This window comes from Cotesia glomerata, linkage group LG4 (genome assembly GCF_020080835.1).
Source record: "Cotesia glomerata isolate CgM1 linkage group LG4, MPM_Cglom_v2.3, whole genome shotgun sequence".
Classification (NCBI taxonomy): domain Eukaryota; kingdom Metazoa; phylum Arthropoda; class Insecta; order Hymenoptera; family Braconidae; genus Cotesia; species Cotesia glomerata.
In genome coordinates this window covers 5,960,266-5,982,762 of record NC_058161.1, presented here as the reverse complement: position 1 = coordinate 5,982,762, position 22,497 = coordinate 5,960,266, and the positions used below count along the sequence as shown (strand labels likewise).

The 22,497-nt window shown below is 31.2% G+C and overlaps 1 protein-coding gene across 1 annotated transcript in view; it reads right to left on the bottom strand.

Moving 5' to 3' along the window:
- LOC123264344 (neuroligin-4, X-linked-like) overlaps positions 1–22,497 on the bottom strand; it is a 314,172-nt gene that overhangs the window by 79,701 nt on the left and 211,974 nt on the right. The window contains exons 5-7 of the mRNA XM_044727584.1: positions 14,597–14,906; positions 10,745–10,952; positions 7,398–7,652 (exon numbers count right to left, since the gene is read on the bottom strand). Coding sequence (XP_044583519.1) covers positions 7,398–7,652; positions 10,745–10,952; positions 14,597–14,906 — 773 coding nt within the window. The remainder of the gene's footprint in view (positions 1–7,397; positions 7,653–10,744; positions 10,953–14,596; positions 14,907–22,497) is intronic.

Genomic DNA, 22,497 nt, shown 5'->3' with positions numbered 1-22,497 from the left:
ATTCACAGGGCTTAATTGAGATATGAGTCTAAGAAACGGCGCGTTTACAATGAGACCGAGTACGCAGATTACCCCCACGAGCCGTTAGGCAAGTGAAGGTAAGCGTACTCGGTCTCATTGTAAACGTGTCGTTTCTTAGACTCGTGTCTCAATTTTTAAGCCCTGGGATTGCCTCACTTCGCACATATGTATCGAAAATATCTATTTTTGCTCGACGGGCAGAAAACGTCAACTTTTGGCCCGCTGCGCTAAGCGAAGTTGCCCCTTTCTGCCTTCGTCGAGCAAAAAAATAGTATACACTCCGCGGGAAGTAAATAAGAAAGCCTCAGATCACATGTTTGTTGATCTCGGCTTCGCCTCGGCCAACAATTGCATGTGATCTGAGACATTTCTTACTTTACTTCCCTAGGTGTGTAATATACTATTTATACACACTCGACAGACCGAAAAGCCTGGTTTTAGTCACCGCACGTACGAGCGTACACTACGCTGGTGTAGAGGATGTTGATATCCAGCATCCAGCACGAAATAAAGGTAATGCGAGCACATTTGCACCCTAGTGCGCGAGAATTCACGTTCACGTTCACGTACCCGAGGATATTCGCATCGGAAAGTTTCAATACTTCTACGTTCAGCAACGGCAACAGCAACAGAACCAGTACCTCACCTTCTTCATTCTCAATGTCTCCTTACTCGACTTTCTTCCTCTTCCTGCTGTACCATACCATACAATACTTAAACTCGTCTCTTCTACTCCGTAATTTCGCAGTTCACGCGCGTGAAGTCGAGTTACACAGCGTGTTATCAATTCAGCTCACGGGCATGCTTTGTTGTCTTGTAAGTTATTTCTCTTTGCTATAAATATTGTACTTCTTTTTTACTACTGAAATAATAACTGTAAATTGTTATCTTTCTCGAGGAATAACAATAATGAATTTTGGAGCTTAACGACTCAAAATTTACTGCAATATTTTTTTGTTCTTGAAAAATAAATTATATTAGTCTAGCAATATAAAAGAATGAAAAATTTTAAGATGAAAAGATAGATAATTATTATAAAACAATTATTAAAAATAGTCTGATTTTCACGCCTTTAACTGCATCGCATTTCTTAATAACAACAAAATTTGAAGTCTCTTTATGTAAATTTATAATCAAAAAATGATGAATTAGAGTAGATTTATGGCTTATCGAAGCAAATATATAAAAGCTCAGGACTGGAAGTAGATCGTCTAGTTGTCGATTCCTATTTGCAAGACATGCAAAATCCCCTTGAAATCGCAAAGAAGATCTTTCCATAATAAGTAATGCATGCATGAAGGATATACCTATATCCATGGTATTAGTATAAATATATGTATATATCTAGACTTTATATCTCACATTTCAATATTCCATTTTAGTCCAGCCAGACGATTTGACGTAAAATATTGATTCTCATCATCTCTATCATTCGATTCTTCATTTTTTATATTTTATATTAGATGTCTATATACATATATATGTACGTATGTGTGTGAGTGTATGAAAGAAGAGCTGCGGTTGCATTATTCATAGAGACATATCAAGCAAGCAATAAAACGATGAAAGTTGACGTCGACAGCAAAAGGACGTTTACTGGTTGGTCCAAATTCATATGCCAATCTCTCTCTTTTTCTACATCACGTCGATTGACGACTTTTTAACATCCAATATTGTAGAAAAATGTAATATATATACTAACGACCTCGTAGTCGCTCTTAGTATCACATCATTGCCAATTTAAAATTGAAGAATCGCGCATATAATCAACGTAAGTGCCATTACACCCGTACTTGATGTGGACACAACCGTGTCTTTGGTTTTTAACTATAAATTCAATTTCTGCCTGAGGAATAAGAGATACAAGGGAATGTATGAAGTAATTTTTTGTAGGAAATTAAATTTACTGTAAAAAATATCTCTTATCATTTTTTTTGTAGCTTGAATAATTCGTTAATTATTTGAATTTAAAACTTAACCAAAATAAAGTTTATTTGATTACTGAAAAAAAATTAAAATTTAATTGTAAATATAATTGATTTTTTAAAATTTATTTATCATTAAATTAGTATTGAAATTATTTTTTAAATATATACGTGTAGTGTATAGTAGGTATTTTTTTTTATCGACGTTGGATATAAAATTATTAGAAACTTGAAAATAGAATTAAAGTTATTAGTAATAAAATGTTGTACATATTAACGTTACTTCGATCAATTTTACGTACGATGTTAATCTTTAAGGCACGTACATTTTAATTTACAAAATTTTTGGATTTTATGGTTACTAAAAACTTAGGAGTACTTTCCAGAGCATTTTTATCGATTTATTTATGTATATTTAAACTTAGAACAACACAACTGCAATATGTGCAAGGTATGCATCTGTGCATACGATGCATTGACCCTGTAGTTTGTCCGCGGATCTGTTTCTCGCAGCATTGATTCGCACATAAATAGTGTACGGAACTCATGTAATGGAATTTCGCGCGATCGACGCGTAGTTGGCGCCAACTTCTGGGTGATTCGTTTCATTGGATTCCAATAAATACCGCGGTAACGCAATAATTCCCGTAGCATACAAGAGACCAATAAATTCTTTTGTAGTTCTCAACACACACATCCTACCCTCCTACACTTTGATATTTGCGTGACGATTTTAACGGCCACTCGGTTGTATTGAATTTTCCAGTGACACTAGATCCAATGTTCAATTTTTCCGAGAATCCAAAGGCGTGTTTTATATCTACCTCTACATCTACCTCATGTATCGCCGCCAATTCGAGACATTGTAAATTTTCGTACTTATTTGTGTGCTTGACCCAAGCTATTTACTACTTTGACGCTTTTTATTTAGTTATTGCTAGCTTGATTCAAGATAATGAATTTTAATTTTTTAATGTGCATTAGAGTTGACAGTTTTTAAATGATAATTTCAAATCATCGTTAGTTTAATTATTTATGTACTAGTTGTTACTCGCCCGCTTCGCTGGGTGCTTTATAGAATTGCATTTTTAGATCTAGACTTGAAATTTAATTAGAATATTATTTTGAACTGTACAGATTCCAAATTTTATCGAATTTGCATGCACCTTTTATCCATGTAATTATTCTAGCTAATATTCATTGTAACTCTCAACGTTCAATCATTATAACATTCTCGTGTCTTTCTTACAAAAATGAATAATAATTGATATGAAAAAAAAAATTTGTAATGAGCATTGAAAGTTTCAGTTAAAGAAATTACAGGTTTCATAAGTGAATAAATCTGCCTAGTATATAAACATAACCAATAGAACTAAAAAGTTTATTTTAAACAAATGATAATCGAATAGCATAAATTTAGTTGCAATAAGAATTCATTATTTCTAAGTCAAAAAAATATAGGTTCCGGATAAGTAATCACCACCATATCATATACTAAAACCTTCTCCGAAACACGCTGCATCTTATGGTATAAGTATTATTCCGAACGGTTCAGTAGTTTTTGCAGTATAACCGGACAAAAAAACCGGCTCACCATTTATTAGTATAGATGTACATGTATCAGCTGATCAAAGTAATACAAAATAAACTGTTAAAATAACCATTTTTTATGTATTACAAATAACACTTTCGAGTGTAGAATTCGAGGATTCGGTCTTAAAGAATTTTAACATAGATTTGTGTTACGTTATCATTACACATCGATTGTGTTGAATTAACTCTAATTTTTAACTTCCCGCTAAGAAAATCGAAGATTTTCAAAAATCGGGAAGTTATTGTTTTCACCCCGTTTTGCAAAAATCGAGTTTTCATCAGATTTCGACGTTTGAAGGTCACAGGAAGCTTCCCTGACTATCCCCGCGAGGTTGTCACGGTGTCTGTATGTGTGTGTGTGTGTGTGTGTGTGTGTGTGTGTGTGTGTGAACCGCTTATAACTTTTGAACGGCTTGACCGATTTCATCGCAGTTGGTGCCATTCGAAAGGGCTTGACCAAACTTAGATTTTGAAAACTATTTAGACTGATTCAGATCAATAGATTTTGAGAAATCTTAAAAAAACTGAAAAAAAATTTTTTTTCAAATGTGGTTTTTTTGGAATAACTTTTAAATGGCTTGATGGTTCAATTCCAAAAAATAATCAGCTCTTAACCTCAAAAAACCACGTCGGTCACCACCAGTCCGGTCAAAATCGGTTGATTCGTTCGAGAGATATCGTGAACGAAAGAAAACCGAAAAAAGTGTTTTTTCGGAATAACTCCGAAATTTCTAGCGCGATCAATTCAAAATTTAAAATTCTTTGTGAGGCTTGAAAAACTGCGTCAAATGCTTCTAACCACGTAAAAATCGGTTTATTCATTCAAAAGTTATTGCGGTTTAAAAATTCAAAAAATAGTGTCTTATAAAATCTCTATCAGACTTTTGAGCTCGTAGAGCTTTAAAGCATAGGAAAGCAATTTCTTTGAGCTCGGAGAGCTCAAAATAACCCATAAATTGTATTTTTGAGCTCGAAGAGCTCAAAAACGTCATTGGTGCAATTTTTAGCGCCTAAGTATGGAATTAGCGGGAAGTTGCAGGGATGGCCTTCAGGGTCAACCGTTTTCCTAATTTTTTTTTTTTTAATTTATTACTACAAACTTTTGTGTTAAATTTAATGAAAATTTCTTTACTGTGTAATATTTTCAGAGGAAAAATTATCATGGAAATTTTGAGAACTGACTATTTAAAAGAGTAAAATTTAGAAAAAAATATTTTTCTTAAATCAAGTATTTTTCTCTTTCAGTGCGCGTAATTTCCGTCAAATGAACCGAGAAAATGACATCAAAGTAACATCACTAAATGAATAATTGAAACCACCGAACACAGAATTACTCATTTTTTCAGTCAATAATCAACAATGATTAATAGTAATAATTATCATAATAGCTTTAGTAAACCACCGGTAATAAATATACATATATACGATTACTAAACAGAATATATATATAGATCAAACTGAGTAGAGTAAAGCAGAATAGAATAGAATAGACGTTGGAAATGGTTTATGGATGTAGTGGTCTCGTGACACCGGGTGTCGCGTATATTGATTTCAATGCCGCGCATTGCCGATGAGTTCACCACTCACTTTGGAAGCTCAACTCCAATACAATCATCTATTTAACTCTCTTTTACTCTCTTCTCCGTCTCTACCTCTTTCTCTCCCTCTGCCTCTACCTCTTGATTATTCCATCATGCTGGCACATAACATCTATCCATCTATCTATTTATCTCTCTCGCCCCCGTCAACTGTAACATCGATGCACTGTAATTTGTTCATAATTGAACGTAAACACACCGATAATTGGCAACAAAGAGGTCACAGGTACATGCATATTCATGGGTCGTATGAGCACTTATGCATATTCTGTGTGTATCAATATGCATGCGAAAAATTTTGACAATCACTAAATTTAACTGTCCAAAAAAAATTTTATAATTTTTCATTTTACTTTTTTATAAATTGTTTTTAAATTTAATACGCGAATTTAATTATCTAAACAGCAAAAGCGAGTAAGTGATAACTCATTTATATTGTTATTATGTCTATTTTGAAATTTAATTGTTTTATGAGTTTGTCAAAGTAATGAAACTTGTCTAAAGCACTTATAAGTCAACATGAAGCATGGAATAGAAAGGAGAGCTCGAATGTTTTGATGACTATGAAAATACCATTGAAAATTTAAACTACTGATGACATTCCTGTGAAATGCAGACGGCGTTTAACGATTAAGTACGTGTATATATTTGTCGATTGCTGTGCATGGAGAAACCTTACATATGTATGTATAGACGTCGGTATATACATATATGTCATAAAGTTCTATGCGGATTTAATTGAAATATTACTGGAGAATCAACGACGCAAGTCCGTTTCAATTTTCAGGTATGCTTTGAGGGTACAAATTGTCAAGTTATATTGCTTGCGCTAGTTATTGCAGAAATTGATAGTGCTATATTTTATTTCTGAGTTAGGGACTAGAGAATTACATCTAGCTTTGTTGATGATTATGAGTTTTGGTTTATGTGGTTGTGTTGTAATGATTAGATAAATTAAAATGTGAAATTTGATTCTTCAGTGTTGGTAAAATTTTGATAAAAAATACCAAAATTTATATTAAAATATTCAAACTTATTATTTTGATCTCAAAAAACATGAAAAATAATTTTAACTGTGGCTTAAGTTTTTTTAAGTTCAAATTTTTATCACTACTCAAAAAGGCGTATAAAGAATCTTAATGCATAATTTCACAAAAAAAAATATGTATCAATTGATGGTAGATAATAATAATAATATGTAAGTAAAATATATCGCAGAGGAGTGATCGAATAACTTTAGCCGAAAATAATACCAAATTTAAGAGAAGAGCTCTGAATATAAGGTATCAGTAATTCACAAACAAGTACCAACATCCCGTTCATTAATCGATCCATTAAAACTCAATCTAAATTTCAATTTAAATAGAATTGATTGCCGGATTTCTAGAGATCTGCATTCACTCTAACTATTTATATAAATTTAAATACTTTTTATTTTATTTTATTTTTTCCTTTTACGTCTCCTTTTGTATTGTGTACACCGAGACGGGTATTTTCTCACGAGTCTTCGTTCAAAATAATGGAGAAATTGATCGGTTGGGGACACGGAAGAACAAACAACTCGTCAAAGTCCCAATGTTTTTACCTCATTTTTTTCCTGTTTCTCGTAGAAATGGAAAAATCTCCGAGATCCTCGATGCGCTGGCCCTCCCAAAGTGAAGCCCGAAAGTCACCAATCGAGATTACAGCTCAACCAGAGGAAGGTATATTGAAAGAACCTTTTTTCACCTCAAATCCCTCTATTTCAGTTTTTAGATACTCGCTTGTCCAAGTTTTTTGTTTATTATATCAATTTTTTATCAGCTTGCAATGTTAGATGGAAGAAAAAAGCGATTTTTCAACCATTTTTTATCATGAGACTTTTTAATTGATAAATATGAAACTGGATATACGTATAGTATAGTCACTTTGATCTTTAAAAAAAGCGTATTTCAAATTATACATCTTTCTTGCTCTGCCGAGCAAAAAGGAAAGTAAAAAAATTTTGTTTTTTCTTCTATTAACTTTGCAATTTTCGCAATTTAATATTTCACTGAAAAAATAAAAAATTAAAGAAAAAAAAATTCTTAAAGCAAAAAATTCGTATATAAAAAAATTATATTTTCATTTTCCATAACTTTCCAAGTCAGAAATTTTGAACTTCCGAGGATAAGAATTAAAAATAAAAATTTAAGTACATTACAAAAATGAAATTTAAGAAAAATCAATTTTTAAAAAAATCCGAAGTGTGTATTTAACGCCTTAACAAAAAAAAACTTACCTCTGGATAATCGCCGTCCTTTGTTTGAAAATCAAAAACGTAGAAATAAGTTTTTGGCATGGGTTCTTTCTCACTGTCAGGAACTGGTGTAATGTGAGGGTTGTTCGGTTGGCGAGTGTGACGAAGAGTGAAAAGATCTCCAGTTTGGACAAGTGGTGCTACGAATTGTGCATCACTCAACGCACGTACGCATCCGTCTCTGGTGTTCGATGGATGCTGCATTGTTCGCTCCCACTCGGTGTACTCATTCACAATCTAAGTAAACAAAAGCGCAAAATGATTTAATTCTGTTCAATCTAAATGAATGGAATGAATGAAAAACTAGTGAGTTTGATTGTTAGTTTCTCTTGTTTTTGACTCATTCATTTATTTTTACACTTTACTTTTCGGGTTTTTTGCTTTAAAAAATATTTTGTTGAAGATGAATACCAAGGTCAGTGGTAGTTGTGGTACTAGAATTACTAGTGACCGTAGTGGAAGTTGCTGTTAGCTTGTTAGTATTTTATAATGAACCACTTTATTGAGTATTACCTAGCAAAGTAGCTTATAACTTGTTCATACGTATACATACTGATACAAAGGACATCCTTAAAGTTTTCAAAAGCCAATACAAAGTTTAGTAAGCTTTGAACGCTTAGTTTCTGCGCAGTTAATTTAACAAAAAGTTTAATTTAACGAATTAAATTGATCGCCAAAATGGTTTTAAAGATCTTTCAATGTAAATGTCAGTGTTACTAAGGTAGAAAGAAAGTTTGCGAATCATATCGAGAGAAAAAAATTTTTTATAATTTTTAAATCTGTGTTGCATTTTTTCATGCAGAATAATTTTTTAAGAAATACATTCATTTTTTATTGAAATTAAGATTTTCAGGTACTAAAGTCACAAATTTTTTATTTTTTTTTTTCAATAAATAAATACAAATTTATTATAAAAATGAAATAAAAAAAATTGATCATGTAAATTATTCAGCAGCATCAATTTAAATTATAAACGCGCTCGGTAATTTATAAATGGATAAGCTTTAAAAATACTGCGTTGTATTTTCTTATCACAAAATTGTAAAATGATCAGATTACATCGAATGCATATGCGATTATCTGACACTCCGGTGTCAAATATTGTTATAATTTTAGTTTTTTGTGAAATATTTATTTATTTATATTTTTCCTCATATTCATGTGGATTATTTAGTTGTCGGTCCCGGTATTTTATTTATTTATAGTCTTTATTTATATTTAAAATTTTATTTGTTTTGTTTATCCGATCCATTTGTTTTATCCATATCCAAATACACCGTTTAACGGATGTTCAGAGATAACAGTCATACGTAGATATATATTTGTTCTATCTAGTGTTCCTGTTAGTATCAGAGTATCTAAATGTTTGTGATATGTGATCGGGGGCATTCGTTTGTCGATACATTACTCTTTTTTTTAGTGTCAAGCCATATTTGATTTACTAGACCGGACTTTTTTGGGATGAGTTACTTTACAGTGTTTGTAAGCGTAAATTTTTATTTTATGTCTTTCTCACCCCAACTCATTTTCATTAAAAAAAACAGGAGATTTTTCGCTTCTAACTAAATTTGTCCGTAATTTTTTCTCTCAATTAAATATTTTACCAATTTACAACTCACTAAATCTCATAGATAGTAAAAAGAACTCTTTCTCTTTTTGTTCCAGATGCTTTAAATTTCTGGACTGATTCTGGAGGATAAATTCCATTACATGCAGAATCAACCTTTGGCAGTAAAACTCAAAGGTACTCCTACAACTTTTTCATCTACTTTCGGTGAGTATTGATTTATTAAAAATTCAATGTATAGAAAATCATGTGGAAAGTTAAAATGAAAGGAAGAAGTTTTAATGATGGAAATTTGAATAATTAATTACATTATTATATCATTAGAGTTTAAAGTACTTTTACTTCTTAATTAATTCATTCCATTATTTTTTTTTTTTTATTAATTTATCCGTATCTTTTCTCTTTGAGAGGAATTTTCATTCAAAAGTCAGAGCAATTATTTTGAAATATCAATATTAAAGCTTGGAAATTTCGAAGCTTGATTTCAAACTAAATATTGAAGACTAGCCGTTACTCGCCCGCTCCGCTGGGTGCTTTATAGAATTGCATTTTTAGATCGAGACTCAAAATTTAATTAGAGTATTGTTTTGACTTGCACAGATTCCCAATTCTATCGAATTGGCATGCACCTTTCATCCATGTAATTATTCTAGCTAATATTCATTGTAACTTTCAATGTGCAATCATTATAACATTCCCGTGTCTTTCTTACAAAAATGAATAATAATTGATATGAAAAAAAAAATTTGTAATGAGCATTGAAAGTTTCAGTTAAAGAAATTGCAGATCTCATAAGTGAAGAAATCTGCCAAGTATATAAACATAACCAATAGAACTAAAAAGTTTATTTTAAACAAATGATAATCGAATAGCATAAATTTAGTTGCAATAAGAATTCATTATTTCTAAGTCAAAAAAATATAGGTTCCGGATAAGTAATCACCACCATATCATATACTAAAACCTTCTTCGAAACACGCTGCATCTTATAGTATAAGTATTATTCCGAACGGTACAGTAGTTTTTGCAGTATAACCGGACAAAAAAACCGGCTCTCCATTGATAAGTATAGATATGAAAAAGTTGTAAGAATACTATTTTGCAGTAAATTCAATTCTCTACAAAAAAAGTTTTTATCAATTTTTTCGTACCTTTATTCTTAAAAAAGAATTTTTATTTAAAAGTTTAAACAGCCCGACTAGAAATTATATTGGGAATACCCAAGGTATACATCTGGGCCATATTTTTTCTTTCAAAATTTAAATGGGGTTCTGATGGGGATTTCCCTATTGGGACCCAAGAGGGATTTCCCAATGAGAGCCACATAGGGCTTTGTGTTACATCCCTATGTGTGGTCCCTATTGGGCAACCCAATGAGGACCCAATAGGTCTTACATTAAAATTTCTAATCGGGAGTCATTTCGATATTATCGAAATGGCTTGTAAAATTCTAAAGTTCAATTTCTAGCTAAATATCGTAGATACAAAAAAATTGCATAGATAATTATTTGCAGCAAATTTAATTTTCTACAAAAAAATTCTCATTAATTTCTTTGTATCTTTCACCGTTTTGCCACAATATCAATTCAAACTAAAACTGATATTTATCATGAATTTACATAAATTTGAGAATGTTTCCATAAATTTTACTCATGGGAAATCAAATAGATAAAAAATTTCATTTTATATTTTTTTGTAAGACTCCTCAATATAAACCAACAAAAGTTTTCCTTCTGTAGTACAATTATTAACTTATATTTACCGTATAAAATATCTCAGTAAGATGATAAGTATATGTATTTCTGACATAGGTCCGTATTATTCTGTCCCGTCTTTCTCCCTCGAAACCAGCTTGAACGTCTTTTTCAGCAAACCTCCACAAAGCTTCACTGGTTGTAACGCCAAACAATAGGTCATACTTGTTGTTACTGGTGATTGGCATTCCAGGATCACTTCTCTTTGGAAGTTGTCTGTAAATTAAATAAATATACGTGAATATAATATAAATAAGCGAGTGAGTGAGAGAGAAAGTAATAAAGTAAGCAAGGGAGTAAATAACTGAGCAACTAAAGTTTATCGTGTGAAACTTGTGCATTGAATTAATCACGTCCACGAGGACTGAAAAAGTGAGGACGTGCAAAAAGGCAAAATTAATTATTATGCATTAACAGATTGCTTGTTGGGCGATCCATCATTACGAATTTAATTATAAATTCATCAGCTTATACATTTCTTGTTAATATATTTAATAATATTGTGATTAATATTCCAAGATGGACGACCCTGAGAATGCGTCGAATAATACGTGCAAAGTTTTTAAGTGTCATCCTATGTCTAAAGTACCTAAAATTGTTATCGGTTTGATATGTGAAAATGTGTATCATGAAGCTGACTTCATTTCGTAATAAATATACGAAAGGTCAATTTGTGAGTGAAATGCTTGTAATCTGTCCAAAACACCATCAGGACAACCTAACCGCAAAATTGGACGATGATTTGAATACGTTAGATGAAAATGCTCGAAAAATAATTACGCAAGTAAAACTGTATGAAAAAGAGGATCTTAGAAATTAATTATGTAATAACATCACTAAATCAATCTAAAAATTTATCTGATGTTAGTGCTCCAGATCTGGATGAGTTAGCTACCACAAAAATGGAAAATGAGCTACTCAGACAGATCAACGTGGAGCTACAAGCTAGAAATAAATTATTAGAGGCTATTGTTAATAATGAATTAACTGTCAAAAAACCTGAAAGTGATTATGCAAGTATTGTAAAAAATAATTTACAACCTAAACCTAAAATTCCGAAAATTCTTATGAAATCTAAAATCAATAATAATCGTGAGACCATGGGAAAAGTTAAGAATAAAATCACAAATGATTTGGCGATTCCAATAAGTAGTGTACGAGAAAATGTGGATGGACTGGCTACCATTGCATGCAAAAATAATAATGATGTAGTACGAGCTAAGTCTGTTTTAAGTGATAAGCTGGGTGCTGATTATCATGTGGAACTTGAACATCTAAATTTACCTAAGGTTAAAATTATAAACGTAGATAATGACTTATCAAAGGAAGATCTATGTGAGGATATAAACAATAGAAATTTTCGTGAGTCTGATTGTGCTTTCAATATAATTGCCGATTATAAAAATATAACTGGTAAGAGAACACTAATTTTGGAGGTTACACCTGAAACGTACCTACTGTTGCATAACAATGGTTTTAAAATTTACATTGGAAATCAGCGATGTCGTGTTTTTGATTACTTTACTATTAACTTGTGTCACAAGTGTGGTAGAGTTAACCATAATCATAACAAGTGTAATAACTCTGTGAAGTGTATGATATGTGCCGGAGATCACCTTACTAAGTTGTGTAAGGAGCAGCAGAAAAAGTGCTTAAACTGTATTTTTTATAATGAAAAGTTTCACAAAAATAGATCTACTGATCACAGTGCTAATGACACGTGTTGTCCGTATCTTATGTATAAATTTAATAAATTAATCAGTTCCACTGACTATCCTCTCCAACCTACTATACCGGTTCACCTAGGTAAAGTTGGTGTTACACCAAAGCAGTAACTTAAATTATTGGACATTTATCATTTTCGATGGATGATAATTATATGCAAATTGAAGAGATCTACAGTGATTTAGATAGTCTGAATGGCTCACTTCAGGAGGGAAAATTATTAATAGTGCATTTAAATGTGAGAAGTTTAAACTCTAACTTTACTAAACTTGAACTGTTTATAGAAAATTTAACTGTGAAACCGGACATAATTATTTGCTCTGAAACATGGGTACTACCGGGTACATGGGTACTATACGTGATATGAAAGATAAAGTAGGTGGTGTTGATGGGATTAACAGTAAAGTTCTTAAAACTATTTCTAAAGATATAAGTACTCCACTAGAACACATTTTTAATATTTGCAATAGCAATGGTATTTGGCCGAATGCTTTAAAAAGCGCAGATGTGGTACCTATCTATAAGTCTGGTAATAAACACTTAACTACTAACTATAGACCCATATCATTGATTTCAAACTTAGCTAAACTTTTTGAGAAACTCATTCATGTTAAATTACTTAATTTCTGCTTAAAAAACAAATTAATTTCAAATAAACAGTTTGGATTCATGAAAAACAGAGGTACAACTGATGCTCTAGCTTATACTTCTAACTACATTTACTCTAACTTAAATAAAAATTCACCAACTGTTCTAGCTTTTCTAGATTTGGCCAAAGCTTTTGACATTGTCAATCATAAGATATTGATGGATAAACTATGGAGATATGGAATTAGGGGTATAGCACATCAACTCCTAAAATCCTATCTACATAATAGATCCCAAGTAGTTAAATTAAATAATACTATAAGTGATACCAGAATCGTTATTGTGGGCGTCCCCCAGGGTACTGTCTTGGGGCCCCTATTATTTATAATATATATCAATGATATTTTTAATGTTTTATCGAATGATACCATAGTTTCTTATGCTGACGATACAGCCATATCATGCTCAGGAAAAAGCTGGCTAATAGTTAAAAATAAATTAATTGAATGCTTACATAAAATTGATTTATGGCTTAGAGAGAATCAACTCTCTCTCAATATAGATAAGTCTACATTTATAACTTTCGGCAGTTATAAAGATAGTTACCCAATTGAGTTTGAAGTACATATTAATAATAAGCCGTTGAAAAGAGTTGAACATTGTAAATATCTTGGAATACACTTTGATAGTCATATGAGATGGAACAACCATGCTCTGGAATTATTCAAAAAACTCAAATATTTCACTTTTGTATTTTACAAACTGACAGGAATATTAAATCCACAAACTATGAAAATAATATATCATGGGCTACTCGAAAGCATAATAAAATATGGTATTATTGCCTGGGGAGGTGCATATGATAAGTCAATTAAAATCATCTCAAATGTACAAAATAGATTACTAAGTAAATTGTGCGTAACTAATATCAACAACACTCCCCTTGGGATCAGAAAAACTTTCATTACCACTGCGTTATCTTTCTATTATCAAGATTGCATAAATCTCTATAATGATAAAATAACTTGTACAAGACATAAACAACTGTCACTACCAAAAATAAGTAAAACAATTTACACACAATGTGCTTATTATGTAGCTTTAAAATATTACAATAAATTACCAATAGAGATGAAAACTTTGAATGATAAGAAGAAACTAATAAACAAAAAACTGAGAGAATCGATAAAAATAGATAATTAGTTAAAAATCGTGATATTAATTTAAGTGTTGCAACAATATTACTTATAAAACTTATATAAATAACAAGCTTGCTAGGTTGATTTTCTTTTAGCTTGCACTGTATTAAGTATAACTATATTACTATCTTATATATTAAGTGATTGTTGATAATAAAATATATTTTTGTTAATATGTACTCGTTCTATGCACAGGTGTTATAAGCACCTCTATAGATTTTTTTTTGTAACCAGATTAATAAATAAATAAATAAAATAAATAATTACTCGAGCACTTGCAGAGAAAGAGTGATTGAAAAAATGTGAAAAGTAATAAAAGAATCAGTGCATCTATAGATGGCTACTGACCCGGATCCTTGGAATTCTGGACCGAGATAAGAGAGGAGATCCTTGTGGAAATCGGGTTTTATGACAACCCCGTCGACACTAGGACCAAAAGCACTGAGAAAAGTCGGAGCTTGTACGTCCGCTGACATGAGATCTTCTAGCCGGGTTTCACGTAGACAATCCACGATCAGCTCGTGCTCTTTCAACAGATCCGATGGTACAGAGCAGTTTACTGCTTTAGCTAGTTTTACTGCATACGTAACCGGATCTTCTACAACTGCCCAGGATGACAAAGCACTGCCTGACAGTAAAATCGCTCTCTTAAAAAGACCTGGAATCAAAAAGATAAAACAGAAATCACATAACATGGAATAAATATATATTTATATATTGATCCGGATTTTGATTTATTTTTATTAAAAGTGCATCTATTTTTATGAAACTTGTAAGCTTCAATTGGTTTTTAATGCAATAATAATTAAAGCTCTAAATTTTTTTTTGAACTTTAATTTAAGAAATGAATGTAATTTTAATAAAAAAAAAGTTTTATATATCAGGCCATATCAGAAAAGTTTTTCACTGGTATTTTTTCATAATAATCAATTTTGATTGTTTTCATTTTGCCTTTCGTACACCAGCATATCGATTTTTTTTAAAAACGTGCTATAAACTTAAAATCTTAAATTAACGTCAAGTCTGCAAGGCTTCTTATATACCCTACACTGATAGAAGGATTTATTTGTATCAAAAAATATTTGTTAATAGTTAACAAATCATTTAATATAGACCACTTTTTAGTATTAAACAAATATTTCTTAGTATTTAAAATGATTTGTTTGTATTTAGTAAATCTGATATTCATTTATTAAATATTATTAAATCTTTTTAAATACTAAGAAATATTTATTCAGGAAAAGTGGTCTCTAATAAATGATTTGTTAAATATTAGCAAGTATTTTTAACTATAAAAAAATCCTTCTATCAGTGTATAAAGACGCATCAAAAATAATTATGGGAGTATTCGCCCGTCATATTCTCAAAATTACAAAAACACAGTAGCGACAACTCTCTCCAAATTATTAAAGTCGTCATCAAATGTATTTACGGTGTTATGTAGATCACTTCTTGCGCTCCTTCCGGGCACTTCTCCTTCAGCTTGGAAACAGCATTAACTCCTTTCTAGCTCTCGACTACAAAAGACATCTGATTACATGTTAGATTAACTTTCGCTCGTCTTTCAGTGCTACGTACCGACTACCAACTACGGGTTTGACGATGCAAATTTCGAGTGACTCTGACACCAAGAGACTTTGAGTCTTGAAGAGTCTAGGCTGAGAACCAAGAGAAAGATTGACTGAAATTCGTGATATTACAACGAAACATGTGCGACAGATATCGCAGACTGGCACTGCCACTGAAAGCCCATCCAAAATCCAACTAAACTTCAACGTAACACTACACTATCCTTTTATCTGCAGTGTATATACCTTTAGCTTATGTATCGGGCAGGATATATCTATAAGCAGCTACAACTAAGCTACAGTAAGGTCTCGAGTCTGGGTCTGGGATCTCGCTGGTTGGATTTTATCCAGGATCCAGGATCCAGGGTGAACGAGACTCTGGTAACACATTGCCGTAGATATTGGATGTCTCTCTTTATATCTTCATCCCTATTGCCTCATGTTACTCCGAAGGTAGAAGGTAGTAGGTACATCCACAATGTACAAGGCGTATCGACTGCAACCTGCATCGCCTCGCCTCGTATTCCACAGTGGGTTAACGGCCACATGGGACTAACCGCTTCGCGATTCTGTTACCTATAACTTGGATATGGAGATCCCGGGCACGACGACATTTCCGATATTATGTGCGTGAAATATCGCCCATATTACTCCGTTTTATATATAATAGGTGCATCAATATACTATACTATCCAAGACCATTTTATTACCTATTTGTATTCCAAGTTCCTCAGGATACTGAATTATATTCCCGTTATACGGTATATCTTCTATCGCTGATGAGCTCATTATTCACGGTATTGGTGTCAGTATTTTACAGTTTATTTATTGAGCTATTAAAAATTGTTAAGAGAAAATTTTATAGGAAAGCTCAACATCTAGTTAATGGCGAAAAGTTTTAAGCTATCTGAGGGTAATAAATCCTACACTAAAAAATAATTAATTTGATTTAAGGCGAAAAATTCTTGAATCAAGTAAAATTTAAGTGAACCAAGAAACATTTCTCAGATCAAGAATTTTTTTTGCCCTCCGGGCGGAAAGTGGCAACTTTCGTTCTCCTGCGCTAAACAAAGTTGCTGCTTTTCGTCAGACAAAAAAATAGTATACAGCCCTTGCAAAGTAAAAAAGAAAACCTCAGATCACATTTTTGTCGACCTCGGCTTCGCCTCGACCAACAATTACATGTGATCTAAGGCTTTTCTTATTTTCCTTCCCAAAGGGTGTAATATACTATACTTGAAACAAAACGATGAAGCTCTTCAAAATGATTTTCTTTGTTCAGAAAAAAAAATGTCGATAAATTTTTATGGTCAAATTCACTAAAAACAAAAATAAAATTAAATATTTAAAGTTTAGGAGATTTATATTGACATCTATATAATCGCAATTAAAATTCAAATGAAATTAAAACATATTAAATTAGTCAATCAACGATATAATTATAACTTTCAATTTATCTAGAAAAAATTATAAAAGAGACGTCAAGTAAGAAAGCCTCAGATCACATGTTTGTTGACCTCGGCTTCGCCTCGGTCAGCAATTACATGTGATCTAAGACATTTCTTACTTTACTTCCCTAGGTGTGTAATATACTATCGTTACCGCGATTGACATTATTCATTTGTTACTAACTATGTTTTGTTTACGCTGATCATTTACGATTGATGGTATAATACAACTTGGTTATATTTCTTTCTTTCTTTTACTTACATGAAATATTTCATATATCGATAAAGATATAACTGCTGTAAGAGTGAGTAGATCATCCGATGTAACTTATAACCAGGTTGTACTGTACTAAGATTCAGTTTGACAGTTACGTGTGTAAAATGGATCAACTTTATGTAATTAATTAATTATTTAGAAAAATGTACGCAGTAACAACAATTTAATTTAATTTTTATTAATTATTGTTAATTTTCAGATAATATGCTCGTTTTTTTTTTATTTTTAACCGAGAATAATCTTTATTATGTTTGTTGAATTCAAGAAATTTCAGTTTCATTTAATCTAAAAATGTTTCAAAAAAAAATGTTTGTTAATTATTTTTTATTTGATTTTAAATTGAAATTTTTTATTATTTGATGCCTGCCCCCCCCCCCCCCTGACCAGCAGCACTCGCTTCGCTCGTGCCGCAAATATCGGGGGCAGGCATCAATTCTTTTTCGATGCAGTACATTAAATATTTTACGTACTTTCGACCGGCTATAAAAAAAATAGTATACACTACACGGGCAGAAGTTTGAGAGCTCTGAACTGCGCGCCGTGATGCCCTCGGCTACGCCTCGGGCATCATGGCGCGCAGTGCAGAAATCTCAAACTTTCTGCCCTAATAGTGTAATTAATATACTATTAATTAAATCGGATTCTTTTCGTTTTATCTAAAACGTCCCTTCACTAGGTCTTATTATCCCCGGGTAACTTATGCGGCTTACTACAATTATTGAACAATTTGTTTTCAAGTATACACTTTATCTTTAAAGTAACAAATACAATTTATCAAAATGGTTATATTAATAACTCTTCAACCCTTATTAAAACTAAATTAAATGTATAACTCGTTACCTCAAGTAATACAAAGACCATAATTCCCTTTAAATTATCCCGCGGGTAATTTATTCAAATCCTTAAACCGTCAATTCTTTTTAGATATACTAGGTCAGTAGACTGTAACGTTTGAATTTATTTCCTCTATCAAAAATCACTTTTGTCGTTAAGCTCATGCTTAACTGAAGTACTCTCCTCCTTCAGCTCGTGAATCCCCTTGAAAAATAAAAATAAAAATAAATTGAGAAAATAAACATCCACTAAAATAGTGGCACGTATTTTCTCCAATGATTTTCCTTCTTTAAATTCCTAGCGACATGTCTTCAAAACAACGTCATCGAGAGATAATGCTATTTGATAAACTTTTTAAAAAGAGTTGAGCGCAACCATTCGAGATGTTATTACAGCTGCTGCTGTTCCCGCTTTCGCCTCGTCTTATAGTTATTCCCTCGAATTGACGATCCCGCTTTCAAGTGACTTATTTAATCCACGTACTTGACAAATCCACAGTACCACAAGAATTTATATAACCAGAAAGTGCATTTAAATTCTTTCATAACCTTTATACTTTACATCTCTAGCTACTTCGCTACTTCTACTTCATTTTACATCCATCTTTCAATTTAAATAATTCCAATTTTAATTAAGATTTCACGTATCTACTTATTCATTCAGTTGATTCCCTATTTATTAATAAAAACAAATTGTTAATTTTTTTTTCCAAGTAAATTCAATTTATTTTTTTTCTATATCAATATCATTAATTTTTTTCATACACAAATCTATTGTTGAAGCCTACACTGATAGAAGGATTTAGTTCTATTTAATAAGATTTAGTAACAGATACTAAATGATTTAGTAACAAACCTTTGATTACCAAATATTTAGTAATAGGTACTAAATCGTTTATTAAAGCCCATTTAGTTCCACCAAATAAATATTTAGTAGTATTTAACAAATGATTTATTGGTACTCAATAAATCGTACTATTGGTACTCAATAAATCGTTTATTGGTATCAAAGAAATTAATTTTTTAGCTAATTTTAGCGTGTAACCTAACTTTTTAACTTAAAATAAATAAAAATAATTAGAATAAATAATTTTAAGTAAAAATATACGGTATTATAAAGAAGAGAATCTCATTAAATTATATTTTTTTGTTTGAGACATTTATAAAATTTAAAATTAAACAAGATTTTAACATATCAATAATAGACAAATTAAAAAATGTAAACTAAACTCCACTAAGAAAAGACATAAATAGAAGACATTTATCGGGAGTATCTGTGTTTTTAAAGGTTTAATAAATCTCCCAAAATCGAGCTGAATAAAATAATCTGAGTTAGTGAATAGGTTATATATCACATAAACATTGGAATTAAAGCATAGCCATCTACCGACAATACTTACCAAAGAAATATTTAGTACCTGTTACTAAATATTATTTGGTGGAACTAAATATTTATTTCCATGTAATAAGGCTTTGTTCATATAAAGAAATCATTTATTAAACTGTAACAAATATTATTGATCGGTACAAAATATTTGTTTCTCCCAAATAAATGAATAAAAATTTTGTTACTAAATCAGTTTAGTACTATGTACTAAATCCTTCTATCATTAAAAGCACAAAATTATTTTTTTCTCAAATAAAACTTTCATCTCTAAAACTTGAATTGAAATTAAAAATTGTCCGAATTCCTTAAAAATTTTAATTTTAGTAGCAAAAAAATTAAAATTTTCAATTTTTAAAGCAGACAATTAAAAATTAAAATAAATTTTTTTCCCGTCATTTTATTATCCCTAAAATTCTGTGACGAAATAATTTTAAGTTTATACTTTAATTACTCGGTAAACTTGAAGTTTTCGTGAAGTTATGTTTATCTTAATTGATATTAACTTATAAAAAGAAATTCCTCATTATTGTAAAGTTCAAACTACAACAGCAATATATAATACAAAATTTAAATCAGTGATGCTTAACTATATTAGCTTACCTCTTTATATTACTAACATAAATAAAAGTTCCCCTCGTAGTGAAATTAACTCTGAAAGAAGTGAATGTAATATATAATAAAACCATCCACTTCGTATTCACTCCGTATTTACTTTGCGTGAACTTCATGAGTTCTTTACAAAGTACACTCGTTAATACTCAAAAAAAAGTATCATAATCATAATTATGTGGAAAAAAAATTTTTTTCAAGAAGTAGTATGTACGAGAAGCACCTTAATTATTTCTAAATAATAAGAACCGAGAAAAAGGAATAAAATAAAGGAGATAAGAATTTAAAGAAAGAACGAATTCTTGAACTCTGTTATTTTTACGTCTCTGTTAATTATGTACGCGCTACAATGAGGAAATGTACATATATCTTTAAGATCTCAGCAAGGCATCAGAGTGTAGATGCAGATATATAGACACCAGGCAAGGGAGAAAGTCCAGTGGGAGAGTGGGAAAACTCATCGTAGCAAGCTTTTGGTAGCATTCTGGCCACTCTTGTAAACCCAAAGGACTTGAGACTACATAGAAGGAGGTTGTCTTGCGGTTACTCTAGCGGCTTCTAATTAGGATGGATTCCGGTTTATGGTGTGGTCTCAAGTCCCGGAAATTGTTCTCTGCATTTTGTAAAGATTTCCGGCTAGTTCAGAAAATTTCGAACTTTCATGACATCGACATAACATATACTACTGCTTGTCTTGAGATAGACTCTAATTAAAATCATTAATTAAAAATATTTTCTAGGTTAAAAATTATTCACATTTTGAAAATTTAAAATTAAAATTTTGAATACTAAAAGTCCCTTAAGATTTTTTAAACTTTCAAAGATGGTGGATTAATATTTTTTAATTAGCATATACGGAGAGAAATTTATAGGAACCTTTCCAAAAATTATGGGAATGGTCCCTATAATAAAATGATCGTTATACCCTCACGGAAAAAGTATATATTCTAGTATATATTCTGGAATATATTCTAGAATATATCCGAGAATATATTTTAAATAAAGGAATATATTTCAAAAGTATATATACCTGAATATATTCAGTATATATACGATGGATCAGACCATAGATCTGACGACAGACCAGAGAAAAATAAATATCTCAATATTATTCGGCATCATCACTATAATATTATAGGAATGGTTCCTATAATATTATAGAAACTATTCCTATTTAATATGGAAACCATTCCTATATATTATGGGAATCATTAGGATATTACAGTTATAATTATAGGTATCGTTCCTATAATCATAGGAACCATTCCCATAATTATAGTAACATTTCTAAAAAATTATGGGTACAATTCCCATAATTTAAGTAATCGCTCCTAAAATGGCATAGGAAAGCATTTCATTAAAATTATAGGAATGATTTCCATATTTTTCTCTCCGTGTAGAGTAATAATAATTTTTTGTCTGACTTTTATTCATGACTCAAAATCGAAAATATTTTGAGTGAACCCTCAAAATTTTTTCGTTATGGTTTTTTTTTTTGAAAAGGCTTTTAAAATATGATCGAATAAAATGTTCAATAAATACAAAAAATTATATGTTAATGTTAAAGATAGAGAAGTAGTACAAAGTATTTAAGGTCCTGAACGGTATGAAGAGGACAAAAGAATCTATATTGTAACATAGAGTAGTGTAGAGAAGGGCAGACAGGCAGTAAGCGGCAGAAATGTGGATGAAGATCGCTGGGTACCGATTTTGGCCGGCGTCCAAATTCGCTCATGTCCAAGCTCACTCGGTCTGCTGATAAGGCAGAGCAGTGCTCGTACCAATCGCTGAGCGTATGCGTGATCACGTCACCGTTTTGCAAAAAAAAATTTTTTATTGAGAGGAGACCGACCCTCTTTTTTCCGTTTAAATGCACACGGTGTTATCAAATATTTGGGGGTATTAAATAACTATTTGTCCTCCCGCGAGATGTGACACGTTAATAATCTTTTCTATCACAAAATAAAAATAGAAGCGGAAAAAAAAACAGAAGCGGCTATACACTGGTGAAAAACAATACGGAATAAATAAAATCTGGGATACAGAAACGAATAATGGTTTAAATATGGTAAAAATAAAATGCGTGGGTTAATTTTTAAAAACCGTGATGTCGTAATCCACCAGGCT